This window comes from Helicoverpa zea, chromosome 26 (genome assembly GCF_022581195.2).
Source record: "Helicoverpa zea isolate HzStark_Cry1AcR chromosome 26, ilHelZeax1.1, whole genome shotgun sequence".
NCBI lineage: Eukaryota > Metazoa > Arthropoda > Insecta > Lepidoptera > Noctuidae > Helicoverpa > Helicoverpa zea.
The window spans coordinates 7,139,244-7,156,097 of NC_061477.1; the positions used below are offsets into that span (position 1 = coordinate 7,139,244).

At 33.5% G+C, this 16,854-nt stretch overlaps 1 protein-coding gene across 1 annotated transcript in view; it reads right to left on the reverse strand.

Moving 5' to 3' along the window:
• Window positions 1-16,199, reverse strand: part of LOC124642895 (irregular chiasm C-roughest protein-like) — a 42,034-nt gene extending 25,835 nt beyond the window's left edge. Inside the window, exons 1-2 of the mRNA XM_047181642.1 lie at window positions 16,007-16,199; window positions 1,352-1,573 (exon numbers count right to left, since the gene is read on the reverse strand). Coding sequence (XP_047037598.1) covers window positions 1,352-1,391 — 40 coding nt within the window. The 5' untranslated portion in view covers window positions 1,392-1,573; window positions 16,007-16,199. The remainder of the gene's footprint in view (window positions 1-1,351; window positions 1,574-16,006) is intronic.
• Window positions 16,200-16,854: the final 655 nt, after the last annotated feature.

A 16,854-nucleotide genomic window follows, 5' to 3' on the forward strand; every position in this document is an offset into this window, starting at 1 on the left:
GAAAAAAACATTTGTCGGATACAATATCCGCGCCGTCAGCCCAAACAAACCCTACAAAGGCCAACCCAATAAATACTAACTTTACAATAGAACTTTTATTTAACGAGTGTGTGTATATGTTTTCATTTTATTTGAAAACTCTTTTTAACTCAGTACCAATAGCGATTCATATGGCAAAGTTTTATTTACAAAAAAATATAGCTTTACAATTATTTTTCCATTTTACAATGTTAGGTTAGGTACATGATATTTCGGCGGTTTTATGACATGTGTTGTATTATATTTTTTTTTTTTCGTTTTGAAAATATCAAAATAGATTACAATCTTTTTAGTATATTTGAAAGTGTTCGATGGTAAATGGGGATTTGCTCAGTAACAGAAGGTGTACTTAACGCAAGCAAAGATTTAACCGACATTTTGCAGGTACCTAAAGTATCTACTCTTAGTATCCCGTATACTCATAGTATCTGCTCTTCTTGTTTTTAATTTATCAATAGTTATATCTTTCTTCTTTGAGTTTCAGATTTATGCAAATAGGTGGATGAGTTCATGGCCAAGAAACTGCAAGATTCAACCGATCATAGATTAAACTGCGCTTGTCATGTTATTTCGTGGGTATATTAGCAAGTTCCTTCGTGCTTTATAATGGACTATAAGGTATTGGTCCTTTTTCTTAACGACGTCAAAAATCATCAAATGACCCCTCCCGCTGTGGGTTAGCAGCGGTGAGGGAGTGTCAGACTCTTACCGACTAAAAACCGTCGTGTTCCGCCGTGGGCCTTTTATGTACCAGAGCCGCGGTAACTCTTTCGAACATTCTCGCAGCCCAAGGTATTGGTCCTTATGTAGACCTAAATTCTCGCTGACCCCGTTAATAACAAAGGCGTCATCAGGCTAACATTCTTTTATTAATTTCTCATCCATTAACTCACTGAACATTTAGCAGATATAAACGCTAAGTATGTACTTAAAAATGTTGGAAATGAAAACGTTGATATAGAACTTAAGTGAGTACCATTGAAAATAATTCCGTTTTCATAAGTAAGTAGTTTTATACTGATGGAATAATAAACAGTGGGGTAGATTTATTCGAATACTTTTCACTGTATTCGTAGAAACTGTATTAAACTTGAAAAATGTGTTAGATGAATGTTGTCACTCTCTTTAGTAACAGTACTGAACGTATTTTGGTATAAGTTGGCAAACAATTTTTTTTTTTCATGATCGTTACTCCCAACGCTTTGGAGTCTAAATTCTATACTTGATGTTATCAGTCTGAATATTTTTTTGATAATTATTGCAAAAAGAGTTTTTATCACATACATAAAAAAAAAAATAGGAAAAAACTTACCACAAAACACGACGACAAGATTTCTAATTTTGGCACACATTTTGATTTTTTTAATACAACAACACAGCACATAATTTTCTATACAGTCGCGAGAATCACCTCCACATTTTGTCACAAAATGTCGACACTAGCACATCACTAATCTGTCATTAAATGTCACTACACTGTCACTTTTACGTCACTTGGTCATTTTTTCCCGATTTTACTCAGTCCACGGTGATTCTGAAATTAAAAAAATAATGTTAGTTACGCATACAGCTTCAGATCTATTATTTGTTAACGAACGAACGTTTGAAATGCAGTAAAGGAGCATTATGTGATAGAAACTAACATAAAAGTTTAAATACTGTAGATTTTTTGAAGAAATTCTCGGAATAGTAATAAATATTGTAGCCTAAAATCCTAAATAAACAAAAACAAAACACTTTTTTTGCTAACTTCAGAAAAAAATTAACTACCACAAAAATAAAGGCTGTCATTTTTTCTGCAATATCAACAAAAACGCATACATTTTTTGTTGATTACAGGAATGTGAAAACGAAAAACTTTGACAGTTTATTTAGACATGCTTGAAAGGCATTTTTATTTCGAAAAGTCGTATTTTTAAATGGCCTATAAAAACATTAATGACACATTAATTTTGGAGATAAAAGGTTGGGTCACGTTGCGGGTCATAGTTGTAAAATTTGACATCATATGTTTCGGGTCTCAGCAAGGTCGTAAAATATATTTTTGCTGAATAACTTCAGCTGTTTTCAGGGGTCTAAAAATATGATATTTTGAGTTAGTAACAGTGATAGATGTTTAATTAAAAAATACCGGAAAAATAACAAATATTGTTAGCAAAATTAAACCCGTAAAAAGATCAATTTCAAGAAAGAATTTACGATCAGATTTTTAAAGTTTTGTTTTTCTGAAAAACATAGATAATATTTGCAAATAGGCAATAAAGTAGATAGTTCAACAAGAAAAAATGCAAATTCATAGACTAAAAACCTAAAATAAATGTCGTGCGAATAACCGAATGTCATTAATATTTTTTGTCTGTCTGCAATACAAGTTTAAAAACCTGTGGTGACATCATTATTTATAATTAAGTGAGTGTATCATATTGAAAAAAAAAAAACGCATAAATTTTAATACGGCACGTGCGCAAAAATTAATAATAACCTAGATCTATAGGTATTGAATTTATTCTAAGTAATAAAAACCGTTTCGAAGATACGTCGAACTCACAATATTTTTCTAGAAGCTTAAAAAAACTGCTTATTAGTTTTTTTTTCATCAATTTAAAAAGTAATATCTATTGATTTGTATTTCTTTAGGATTTATTAGTTTTGATTGGATCTCATTTCGAGTAATGGCTGATTTAAAATTAAAGATTTTCTTACATTTATTTTCTGCTTTTTATTAAAAATGGTTTTAGATGAAATGAAATATTTCGCATGGTTTTCTTTACATTTAGAAATAAGTATTATTTCGTGGAATTTAGATCCTCTTTTATTCAAAGTTATATTTTTAATAAAAAATACCCACGTAGTAAAAAAATTTTTTGAAAAAAATAAATGTTATTATGCCTACATGCAAAAATGTCTAAATCTACTTTCTAAGCTACATGAATGAAATCATCTGGCCATAAGAAAAAGGACGGTAGCCGGTGCCCACTCGAAAAAAAATCGTTAAATAAAAAAACTTGATTCTGCTTACGACACAACTTAACCCACGCTTAGCCCAGTTTAATTTTGACGGGCGGTTCAAGTTACTAACTGATGACTGTTGACCCCTAACGTTGTAACTGGTGATTTAACTGGCTTTTTTGAAACATTATCTAATTTTATTACCGCCATATTTTCAGGATTAAAAACAACTTCATCCTTTCTCATGAATCCTTTTTGTTTGTTGGTGAAACTCAAATGAAAATCTGTTCTATAGTTTTTGAGTTTATCACGAAAAGACAGATGGATGATGATTTTTCTGTATAGTAGTGTGGCTTTTATTATCTTAATTAAAACGCGTATAATGTTTCGCTAATAACTTGTATGTGATTGATTGCAATCTTGATAACTTGAAAGGATTTACTTAATTGTATAACTTATTATAACTTGAAGCTTAAGTTTTTGTCTCATTATGAATCAGTCCTGATTGATCGCTCAACATTATATTTTATTTATGAAAACCGATTAATACTGTATGAATTCAATTACATACATATAATTGTATTTTTAATAAGGTTGAAGAAAATATGCTTTTCATCCAAGTCAGAAATGAATCGTTTTCTTTTTTTAAATTAGCGATTCCGTTTTAATATCATTTTAGTACTGTCTTTAAGTTATTTTTTTCATACAGTCACTTGACAATTCATTTTTTTTTGTGCTAAATATAAAAATCTATAGCAACACTAATATATAACTAATGTATCTTACATACCTACCTACTAATGTATCTTTAACATCTGTAACATGTTTTACAAATCAGGTTTGATAAAAACGCATTTTTTTATACTACTAACTTCCGCCAGCAGCTTCGCCGGTATAGTTTTCGGTTATATCGGGTTTCCAAGAGAATTCTTCAAAAGTCCTTGATAGAAACTATCCTATGTTCTTTCTCAAGGTGCACTCTATCTCTGTACCAATTTTACTAAAACAGTTCAGTGGTTTAGACGTGAAAGCGTAACAGACAGACAGAGTTACTTTCGCATTTATAATATTAGTAGGTATAATTTAATCGCTACCGCTTATAACTTGCCCCACTTTCCTCAAGTGAGATGTAGGCGGCATAATGTTTGGTGGAGACAATTATTTTGTCTGTCTGTCTGTTTGTATTGGCTTTGTTAGTACACTGCGTGGACATGATGACTGCCAATTTGACGTGAATTTGAAGTTTACCCGCTATTATCTAACCTTTCCAAGTATTTTTAGTAACTTCGGTATCGTTCCTATTTGAATAATGTCATTGTTACAACACAATTTATGTTAAAACTGCACTTTTAGTGTACATTTATTATTGTCTTAGGTGGTTTGAAACGGTCACCCATCTATTACTTAGCCGCGTGAACAGTAGCTTAACTTTTTAGAACCTTTATTTGTTACACTATTTATCTACTGATAACCAGTCTATTAACTACGGTGGTGATTACCATATACTTACCATAAATAGTTATTGAAACACACAAGCTCAAACTTCGATATTAAAATATTTCGGATACAAAACGGAGCAATAAATTTAACGTACCAAAATGACATTTTTAGTGCAACATATAATAATTTTATTAACAGTTAAAGTGTTTATATAACGTACCATTTTAGTGGTAAATTATAGCTTTGTGTAATCTTCATAGTTTTATGTTCAATATAATTTGATTTAAGTTAGTTTAACGGTAAGGTTTAATTTCTGATAATATATTAATACTAATTATCCATCATCGTCATCTGCCTGAGCTTTGCCTAACTATGTTGGTGTTGTAAGATATTAAAATCTAATCAGATGCAGCTAAGTACCCGTGTTTCATGGAGCGACTGCCTATCTGACCTCCTCAACCCAGTTACCCGGGCAACCCGATACCCCTTGGCAAGACTAGGTCCTAAATCCATAGATATCCGATATTTTCCTTTATAACAGCACATGTAATTTTTGACTGTCAATGAAAAATGTTGAAACATAATTACTTTGCCCATGTCCAGAGCTTACATTCATATGGAGAAGAACGGGCAAGAGTCTCCTTAGCAATTCTTCTCCAAGCTGTTTTACAATGTACCTATTTCAAGAACGAAATAAAATGTTATTGTGCAATATCGAATTACAACAAAAGAAGAACTGAATAAAAAAAAAATAAAACATAAAATTATGTTTTCCGAGAGAAAGTATACTTTTATACAGTTCACGATTGAAAGAAAGAGAGAAGAATATAAAAACAATGCATACATAGGTATTTCGTTGTTTCTGTCGAAATATGTAAAAATACTTTTTTATATTTATTAATATTTCAGTCAGTTATTCAATACGTTTATGCGTGAAAGTCAGCAGTTTTCAACGGGGCAAATACTTGTTAAATTTTGAGGTTTTCGGTTTTTTGAATGTTCGATTTTTTGTATTTTTTTTTTGAGCTCGTGGTGAAATATATATGGGTCTGAAATGATTTTTATTTCTGTGCTTGGTACAGTAATTTTGTATCACTGCACCACTGCGTAAATCAAAAAGCATGTTAAACCTTTAGGTCTCGGCTGTCATTTGGACATCTTTGACAGTTGTTTCAGGTATAAAAGTCGGAAATTCTGACAGCTAGTCTTACCAAGGGACATCGGGTTGTCCTGGTAACTGGATTGAGGAGGTCAGATAGGCATGTAAAACACTGGTACTCAGCTGTATGTAGACTGAAATATATCTCCAATAAGTTGGGTTTCACAAACGCGCTATGGGACTTCTTCCCGCACGTGGATAAATAATAGCAGAAGTATATGTTATTCTGATATAAAGCTATATGAATGCCAAATTTTATCAATAAGGAACATAGCACATAATAAACACACCAACATTCACATGATTAGTAGGATAACTTAAACACAAAATACTATCCGAAATTAGCATTTTGAGTAGTCTTTAACGCGGTGGTCGGAAGTTGGGCAACACTGTCCGATAGTAGGCGGATCCGTGGGTGTACACTAGTATCTTGCAAGCTTAGAGTACTTGTGTAAATGTGTCACTGTGATGTGGAAGAAATGTCTTGTAAGTTGGCATACAGTCGTCTATATAAAATTGGAGATTTAATTTTGTTTTGGGATGCTGTAATATTACAAGGATAGGCGTTAAAGCTTACATTGTATGCTGCTATAAAGTTATTTTAGAGGGAAGAACAAAAGGATAGTTCACGTCTGTTTTGAAAAATCTGCGAAAAATGCAAACTTTCACGTGAAAGGCTTGATCAATTTGCATGAAACTCGGTAAGGAAATAACTTAGAACCTTGGAAGTAACATCTACAAGTAGATGCGTGAAAAGTTGTCTCAAAACGTGGATGAAACGAAAGCAACGACACCAGGGCCATATTTTTTTGAAATTGTAAATTGTTACTAACGATACAAAAATAAACTTACAAGAATCTACCAACTTAAAACATAATTATAGAGTCTCACTACATAAAAAATAAAAGACGTTTAAGCAAAAAGCCGATCTCTCAAAAAGGATGGGTCAATAAACATACTGATACAAGTATTTAAAAGTTAGTACAAAAAAACTTTCAGACACATTCGTTTCACACATGTCGAGACGTTCACACGACTTCATGTGTCCTATGCCTATAGGCTTTATAGAGAGCTAAGTGTACACTCACTGCAGACTAAATAGTCGGGCGACAGTTGCCTTGACAGTTAGCAATAATATATTTAGGGTTACGTACTCAAAGGGTAAAACGGGACCCTATTGTTTTCGCTCCTCCGTCCGTCCGTCCGTCCGTCTGTCACCAGGCTGTATCTCATGAACCGTGATAGTTAGAGTGTTGAAATCTTCACAGATGATGTATTTCTGTTGCTGCTATAACAACAAATACTGAAAACTAGAATAAAATAAATATTTTTGGGGACTCCCATACAACAAACGTGATTTTTCTTGCTCATTTTTGCTCTGGTACGGAACCCTTCGTGCGCGAGTCCGACTCGCACTTGGCCGGTTTTTTTAAAGAGAATCTTGGTACCAATCAAACTTTTAGTTCCAGACGCCGGTCAAATACCTGATCTTTGTAATTCATCTTTTTACTGATTTATGAGCCCAAACAAATTATCGGCCGACTAAAAGTTTGCAGTGTGCTCTAAGGCTTATTATTGTCTTAAGCTTTGATAGGAGAATAATAGACTACACATACATGTGGGCTTGTCTCTATGGGGTATTCTATGGGACTGGTTTAGTCGTGGAATATTCTTGAAGCTTTTATCTCAATTAATATTATACAGAGAAAATATTTTAGTTTGTTTGATGATCCGGGTTGAGTCAAGCAGTTATTTGAACATCTTTGGCAGTCATTATGTATATCAATAAGCCAGAAAGTCTGACAAACAGTCTTAGCAAGGTGTATTGAATTGGCTGGGTAACTGAGTTTAGGAGGTCAGATAGGTAATCGTTTCTTGTAAAACACTAGTGCTCAGCTGCATCCGGTTAGACTGGAAGCCGACCCCGATTTGCAAAATCATTTCTATGTTAGATAGTTTATCAAGGTAGGCTATAGACTATTTTTTATACAGATGTGCGAAACAGTTTCCACGGTACATGGTTGAAACCGTTGGCGGCAGCGTGTATTATTTGCAAAGAATTTGTTGAAATAACAAGATAGAAAAGCCAAAATGTTCGCAAGGAAAACGGGAAGGAAATATATAGGTATTTTTACGTCCTCAAAAGTTTTTGAGACACATAATATCTTGCCTAATTATTATTGTAGGAGCGCCAAACTTTCTTTTATGATCGAACTTATAAAAAAAAACTGTTCTACTTTTTATGATTTCGACGTTAGAAAAGTTTTTAATAATGTTTCCTATCGATGCTTTTTAAATTATTTTTATTACTTGCTTTAAGGGTGTTTACTTTGTTCACACTTTTTTTTTGCAGGTTGAAAAATACACTGTTTGACTGACCTATGACTTTATTTCAGGAAATATATATGTCGTAGCCATATCGTAGATTTGACCACTTCATGAAAAGTTTGAGCATTTCATGAAATGGTTGCGTTTCGTGAAATGTTCATGTTAATTTGACCAGATCGTTAAATCGTCAATTAATTTCATAAAATCTATACGGTCAAATCCTAGGGACAAGCAAAAACGGACTTTACACAAATAAAAAAAAAGCTTATGTAAGGTCAGAGGTCAGATAGAGCAGTCGTTCCATGTAATACACTGGTACTCAGTTGCATCCAGGTAGACTGGAAGCTGACCCCAACATATTTGAGAAAAGGCTAGGCACAAGACTTGATTAGTACATCGATACCTATTAACTTATAAATATCTAGAAAAAAAACAATATTCCATATACTGTTTTACTGTTCCATATACTGTCACATAAACTGTTTACATAACAGACAATAGACAAATCATTTCTTTTGTTAGAAGGTATTGACAATTGTATTACATGATGCCATGTAATGAATATATGGATGTTTGTCAATACATTATGTTGTGTATACTATTGACATGCTTAGGATACGTCATTCTGTTTTAGAAACCAAACTATTATTCGTGCAAGTGACAATTTGAGTGACGCAATTGCTATTGTTACTTATTTTATGAATATCGTTGGGCACCTAGGTACGAGTTAACTTTGTCAAAATATTCAAATTCTACAAAAAAACTGTTGTTTGTGTTTTTGGCATTAGTCAAAGATATTTTTCAATTATTTCACCAGTTGTTTACCAAAACTGCAAAAAAAATAAAAAAATAAGTATTTATTTGTCGTCGGCACAGCATGTTTCTTCCATACACTTTTATCTGGCATCATCTCACAAGCAACATTCTTTCTAGGCATATACCTACCTACAACTTTAAAAAAATACATTAAAAAACTCCGCTAACTACTAGCTATTTAAAAATCACCAAGCAACTTTTTGGGGTCGGCGCAGCATGTTTTCTCCTTGCACACTCTTCTATCTGCCGTCATCTCACAAGTAACACTCTATCTATCCATATCCAAAAAAAAAACGTTAAAAACCCTGCTAAAATCACCATACTTTTTTCTATCAACCTGCAACTCAGCTTACCCTTTTAACATAAACAGTGTAGGTACATTCTGCCACATCTGTGCGCTAAATATGGTCGCCACATTGCTACGTGGGAGAAGTGATGTCGACTGTACCTACCTACAGGGGGATTTTTGTCAGCAATAGTTTTTTTTTTGCTTAGTTAATGATTTTTTTGTTTTTTTTTTTTTTGAAGGATTGGGATATGATTTTGGTATTTTTTATGAGTAAAGAGTGTTGGCTATTTTTTAATGTCAGTGTGTGAAATGGAAATCTATAAGAATAAAGCTGGTTTTTTATTAAGTTTATAGCTAACAATAGATTAGTAGATGATGGGATCAATTTCAAATGTTTTTAGATTAATTGGTGGAAAAGTATGAGATTAACAAACTATTTATTCTATTAAGAGATTATTTAAAAACCGAATATTTATTGTATGAATTAACTTGCCTACTTAATTATTTTTCAAATAGTTACTAAAGTACATTTTTTACTCGTTAGTAGATCTGAAAAATATGTAGTTTTTTATTTTTTTATTAAATGGCAAGTGAATCCACGGTGAAAAGCTAGATCATTGCGATGCAAGCTAAAATGTATTGTGTGCTCCGCAATTACGCTGGAGGCGTCTGAATATAACTATTAACCAGTTAATTACAATTAGTTTGAGCACATCACTATGCATTGCTTAGCTAATTAGTTTGTTTCTATGTTCATATTTAGTTACAGCGCAATTTGTCTTTGCATTTTTGAGTAATCTTACTTAATTCAGCCATTAATAAGCTTGAGGCATTAATTGATTTATCCGAATTACAGATGTAGGTATTTTACGTATCTCCATAAAAAATATGATTTGCTTTTTACCACTTTTCTGTCAATAAGTTTTATGTAAAAAAATATATATAATTATGTACTAAGTAACACTTATTTTGCCAGTAAATACACCTAACCAATTCCAGAGAAAAAAAACTAGTTATATAATAAAAAAATACATAATATATCACGTAGATTCTAATCAGAGATAAAATAGAAAGGTCAATAATTAAGTTAGGCCCGAAAAATCTTTAAATATTTTATCTTAAGCACCAATTTCGATATATTAGGTTCGAAGTCATGATAATAGTCTTAATAATCTACACCTTCGCACTTGACAAAGTCAAAGTTAATTGGACTTTTTTCTTTTACAAATTATTGGATTTTTAGATGGATATTAATTATTTTTGAGATCTATAGTCTTAAGTAATTTTATGAAATAATGTTAGATGTCATCGTTTTTTTATAAACGTATTGAACGTGCTATTTTAAATGTATTTAATACTAATTTTTTAATTGCTTTAAAATATAATAATCTTAAAAAAAAAAAACATTAAATAATACTAAAAAGGTTAGCGCAGTCTACCTACACTTAAAGAACATAAAATTTTAAATCATGCAAACTACTATCATCTTTCTCTATTATTTTCAGTTGTAAATAAGTAACTGGTTGTTAACTAGTAATAATAATGATTGCTATCTTTTAAACGAGAATATAAAATATGATGAACACTTAAACCGCAGTTTGCAGCTTAATTTGTTATCAGTAGAAACACAGACTTTAATAAAACCAACATAATAATAATATTGAAGGCTTTTTTGCACAAAATATGTCTCGATTTTGTACACTTGTAAATAAATAGCGTCGATTATTGCTTAGCCTTAGCCCAACGATGTCCAAGTCGATTTTTGTTTGATGTTTTCTAAAATTATATAATTTTAAAACGATATGGTGCAATGCTAGCATTCTCATAGCTTTTTTTTATATATTCTGTTTTTTTTAAACATACTTAATTTTTTTTATTAAAAATATTATTTTTTTCTATTAAACGTTACAGTTTAGCTTCTGAATTATTTTTATTTTACCCAAAATAAAAATAAAAAACTCTTCAAAAAAGCACAAAACCGATCGCCTAATAGAAACCCCCTGTATACCAAAACGAGATAATATTCGAAGCTCAAGATAAAAATACAGCATCACCGACCAACGCGACATCACGCAAATATAACCGCACGTGACACGTAACTGGCGTTTAATTAGATATTAATAATAATATGTTCAGTCACTCAAACACAAAAACGTTTTCAAATTAGGCTGACAAATCTGCACTTTTGGAAAGTCTAAATTTCTTCCTTCCTTTGTGTTTTTGCGGGGAATAAAAATTGCACTAGGTGGTACATATTAATCTTAGTTAAACTGTAACCGGCTGTCATTAAACATCCATGGCAGTCGTTGCGGGTAGTCAGAAGCCAGTAAATCTGACGCCAGTATAACCAAGGGGTATCGGGTTGCCCGGGTAACTGGGTTGAGGAGGTCAGATAGGCAGTCGCTCCTTGTAAAGCACTAGTACTCAGCTGCGTCCGGTAAGACTGGAACTCGCCCCCAACATAGTTGGGAAAAGGCTATGCAGATCTTTCAAGACTATGTGGGAAATCGAGAGATTGCATTCCCTCTAATAGATGTTAATCTTAGTTTAAAGATTTTTTAACTACTACTTTCCCTACGGTTTCACCCACGTCCCGAAAGAAGGGACTCCTTGTCAAACCCTGATAATAAGTTAAAGTATAAGCCTACACTATCTGTGTGCCAGAACTTTTTAAATAGGTTCAGAAAGTTTGGCTGGCATAAAGTGCTACAGATAGACAGACAGGCAATTGTACTAAGTATTAGTTAAAATTTTACAACTACAAAATATTCTAGAACAAACTTACTCTTTATAGAAAAGTGTGAACTACAAAAAATGTGGTCCTTAGTCCTAGGACCGAGCTAAGAGAAACTGGTTATGTAATTACATACGTAAGGACAATATGTTAGTAGATATGTTTATACTATGTAGTGCACATAAAACTTGATTGTGTCAAGGGAAATTTTACATTGCCCTCTTTACGGCTGTTGGGTAAAATATGGGGAGTTTTAGGGTACAATAATGGTATGTTATGCTTAGTGTGTTTGTTACGCTTTCAGGCTAAAATAACTTAGACGCCTGCGATAAAATTTTGCAGAGACGTAGAGGTATTCTGGGCGGAGATGTACATTTTTATCTAAGTAACGGTATCATCATATTTTATGCAAAACTTAGATGCTAAGATGAGAGTGCAGATGATAATAATTAAATAGTGAATATGAGAGTAACACGTTTTTTTTGTAATGAATAAATCTACAAACTTAATGGGACTTCTTTACACAACCATACAACCAATACATACGTAACTTTGTCTTAACCAACCAACTAATTCGCAAAACTCAACAATTAACAACCCTTACATATAAAGCTTTAATAACAAATTACAAACAAACAAAACAACGGCATCCTGTAACAATAAAAAGCTCAACATGGGAACCGAACCTGCACTAATCTTTAAGTGGGAGGTGCACCGGACGCAAAACTTGTATGTCTTCTGAAACTGGTTTGAAGCGGTCCTCTCCGGTTTATTTTTATAGACACCCTACAACCATGAGTTTATAGACTATGTTTTTAATGTGACAAAGTGTTAATAATTGAATTTTCCCGGTTTCACTTGGAGTTTATTGATTGCGTGTGAAATAGTGGGAAACAGTTATAAGTTCACGCCAATAACATCTTTGCAATATTAAAATTAAAACCAGAAACCTTTTGCTTGTAATCAATGTAAGTTCAGTTCATCATCTGCCTAGCCTTTTACCAAGTGAGTTGGGGTCGGCTTCCAGTCTAGCCAGATGCAGCTGAGTAGGTACCAGCGTCTTGTTAATCTACACTAATACAAGTAATACAGAGATAACATTTTTTATTTAGTTGCTCTGAAGCTACTAATTCGATTTGTAAAATTCTTTTAATGTAGCATACCTTTTAATGTATCATAACATAGGCTATATTTTGTTCAAATACGGGAAGAAGTTCCCTGGAAAACTGCGAGAAACAGCTAGTCCAATACAATATAATGTATAATTTGCACCACAATACAACATCAAATTCGGTACACTCGTACACAAATTGTAATCTCATGTAATATATCCGATAATGTTCTAATCCTGGCCAATTGACAAATAACAGAACCACTGATAGGCGATATGGTGACGCCCCTAAAATTAATGGCTTATATGCATGACTGTCCAATTGATTTCGAATATCAATTCAATAGGAATTTAGGATTTAATTACAGTTTGAAAATTAATTGGGTTGGTGTGACGTTTTCGTCAAAATATGCAGTGGTGTAAGTAATCATTTTGAGTTGCACGATTTATCATCATCCTCCTAGCCTTTTTCCCAACTATGTTGGGGTCGGCTTCCTGTATAAGCGGATTCAGCTGAGTACCAGTGCTTTACAAGAAGCGACTGCCTATCTGACCTCCTCAACCTGAGTTGCACGATTAATTTATTGAGTAAAGAGGTAGTCTATAAGAGTGCAGTCGAAAGATTACCACAAAATAGAATGTCCTTGTCATCGAGTGAGCTGCAGGTTTAATCACCTAACAAGCCCTGGTGTCAGAGTTTTCTCAAATCCACCAGATGGCCTCTGACGTGGAATTGTAACAACGACTGTTACTGAGTAGCATTCGGAGATGACTTTCCTTGCCCTCCCAGGCACGGGAGTTTAACACCACCAACTTCCAGACTCTGGGCTGCTTTTTGAAAATTTCTAAAACCTAAACCAATGTCTGCCCAGTCTATAAATCTAACCCGGGATGGCACAGCAGCTGCGCTTGCGACCACTAGACCAACGGTTAATTTTATAACCTTACTGAAGGTAGGTTTCGTCTATTATGGATATCATAATAGATTATATCCAAATCTGTCTTGAGAAGATCCTCCTTTTGGGAAGTGGGATAAAAAGTAATGTTGAAGATTTTCAAGGAACATAACATACAGCAAATCTAGTCTAGTCTAATACTGAAGTATTTAGCTATTTCCTGAAACCCGAAACTCGATGACAAATTCCCAATCCGCCATGTTTTTTAAACGTCCTATTTTTAAATTTAATTCTTCAGTTGACACACGATCGGACTCGGATCGGCGTAACTTGGAAAAAATGTCGCTCGTACACGATTCTCTTTTATTTCTGTGTATAAATGGAAATCAAAATATTTTCATAATTTTCGTCAGGAAACTCGTTCATCGTGGAAATATGTAATGTTTTTATATTTGGCGGATTTTTGTGAAATGATATCATCATATGTGTGATGGTTCATTTCCTGAACTCTTGGAAATAGCTTAAAATAAACCTTTGCCTAAGTAGCTTTGGAAATAAAATATTAGTATTATTTCCATAAGAACTTTAGCTCGGAACACTCATTCCTTCTCTGTATGAGAAGAGGCCTGTGGGCCGGTAAAAATGGCTGAAGATGATGATGGGAAAGTCAGAATACTACTTAAACAGATTGTTCAAAGCAGCCTTCCTAGATAAATGAACTACCTATTTGACGCAGTATTTTTCCAAATCGCTCTAAAAGATCCTGAGATTAGTTTGTTCATGCAAACAAAACAAACTCGTTAGCTTTCGAATTTCGAAGTTTTAGATAAAAACATTTATGTACAGCCTTACTACAAAAACTTAAACATCTGTTGAACACTTGTCTAAAAAAAGTGTGGCTACAAATCGGACGTTATTTCAACGTCATAATCTGTCATTTTTTTAGACAAATGTTTAACAGACGTTTAAATGTTTTTGTGGCACAAAAAGGTTACATTTGACTTGAACCAGTTTGACACTTTCGTGACAAGTACAAAATGCACATTGCACATTCATAATTCAAAAACCACTACATGGCGTTCTGAATGCACGTAACTGCAATTTGCACATTTTTATGTAAATCATATCATAATGTTATTACCTACAGGATTCATGGAAAGCGTTATTAATATACGCTACAATTGCCCGAAATGGATATCGAACCGAGATACCGAGAAACGTAAGTAATAACTTAGTTGTTACCTACATAATTGTAAGTTAGATATCAATGACTAACGGTAAAGGAAAACTTGAACTTTTCAGTCTGAATTTCAGTCTGCCTTGAATAAGCCTGGGGCAATAAAAAGACTGATGATAAGTACCGATGTGGGTAACAAAAATATTTTGAGCGGAAAAATACAAGAAACTGTAACTTATTCAAGTAAGTAGGTAGGTGTACCTTTAAAACACAATCCCTAGACTAATTACTTATCTGTCTATCTGATTCTTTCAAGTAACATAGCAGTGAGAAAAAATACATTATTTCAGTTAGTAACAGTTAAGCGCGTCCCTACTGAAAATCACACCGAAACTACCCAGCATAGATACATTCATGATTATCACACTTATCATACAAAGATCTAGCTTTAGTAATTTCTCTATTTCACTATTGAAAACTATGGCTAAATATCTATGTATCTGATTGCCTTTACGAAACAAACCTACCTACTTACATTTGAAAATGGCAGGTCATAAAAAGAGATTGTCAATTCAAATCAAGTTGCTTTTCAAATGGGTGCACCTAACTATATAATAATAACTGTTTGCACGTTTTCTTGGTATATAAACTACTAAAATGATCACTAAGTTTGTATTTATTGTACTAGTATTCCGTTTGAAGGTAAATGACTATTGGAAATCATATCTTCTGTTTTGAAAGGAATAATTTTCGCGTCACATCTGTTTAGGGATTTCTTTTCGTCATTTGTTTTTGACGTTTTCATAGTTGAGCAATTAGGTAGAACGAGTCAATATCATTACTTTTTTAATTCAGTCATGTTACTGATAAAAATGGTTGTTTGCCATTTCCAAGAACATTACATACGCACTGAAAGCTCATAACGTCACCAACTGCGTTTGAATTTCGAACAGAAATGAAACCTAACAAAACAAAGGCCTTTCGAACACATCCTAAACACACTTAAAAAAATATTAATTAACTATCAAAATCCAGTTCCAAGCAAAAGAACATAAAACATAGGCTTACTCCCACGAAACTGGAACCAGCGGAAATCGGAACCGGTCTAGTCAAACCGGGACCGGTTATGCACGATGATTTTCATTCATTCATTCATAAAAACACAGGGTAACACACACTTCGGCACAATTTTTCACTGTAATCCGTAAACACTTGGTATCGGCGCCACAGGTGTCCGCGACGGAGAGATACGTGCGCTCTCGGCGAGCGCAGCCAGCGGTCTGGTCAGGGCGTGCGCCGTGCGAGCGGGGCGAGGGGAGGGGATGATCACTACAGCGTCCCGGGCTATGCCAGAGCCTGCGTGTTCGGCCTGACGCGACCACGCTGGGGCGGTTTTTGTTCCACAGATAATTTAGCCTCCAATTGCGTTCTGATTTCATATCATCAACAATCACTTGAATATGGAATCTTGTATTACTACGCATTTCGACTCAACATTCGATTTTTATTTCAAAATTTTTAGGTTGGTTCAACTTGAATGACATTTAGAAATGGAGCGTTCGAATTTCGAATCGAAATTTTGAATTGCGTTCTTTTTATTTATATTAGTGATGGTACCGTCAGTTTTTCGTTTCGGTATCTGTTCGTGGTATCTGGTTTCTGTATGAATCGTTCTAGTTTCTGGTTTCAGTTGGTCATGTACATGAACAAATCGTTCCGTTTGCGCCTTTCATCGCGTCATGATGGATTACGAACAACTTTGATGTTTCTCGTGTACATACCTACGTAACTTGTGTTGTTATGTACCTGGATACCTACTTACCTACTCATTTGTTTTTTTTTTTTGTTTTGATTGACAATGGGGTAGTAGGAAAAATATTGCGCTGTTTGATATATTTACTCAGCGATTGAATTAA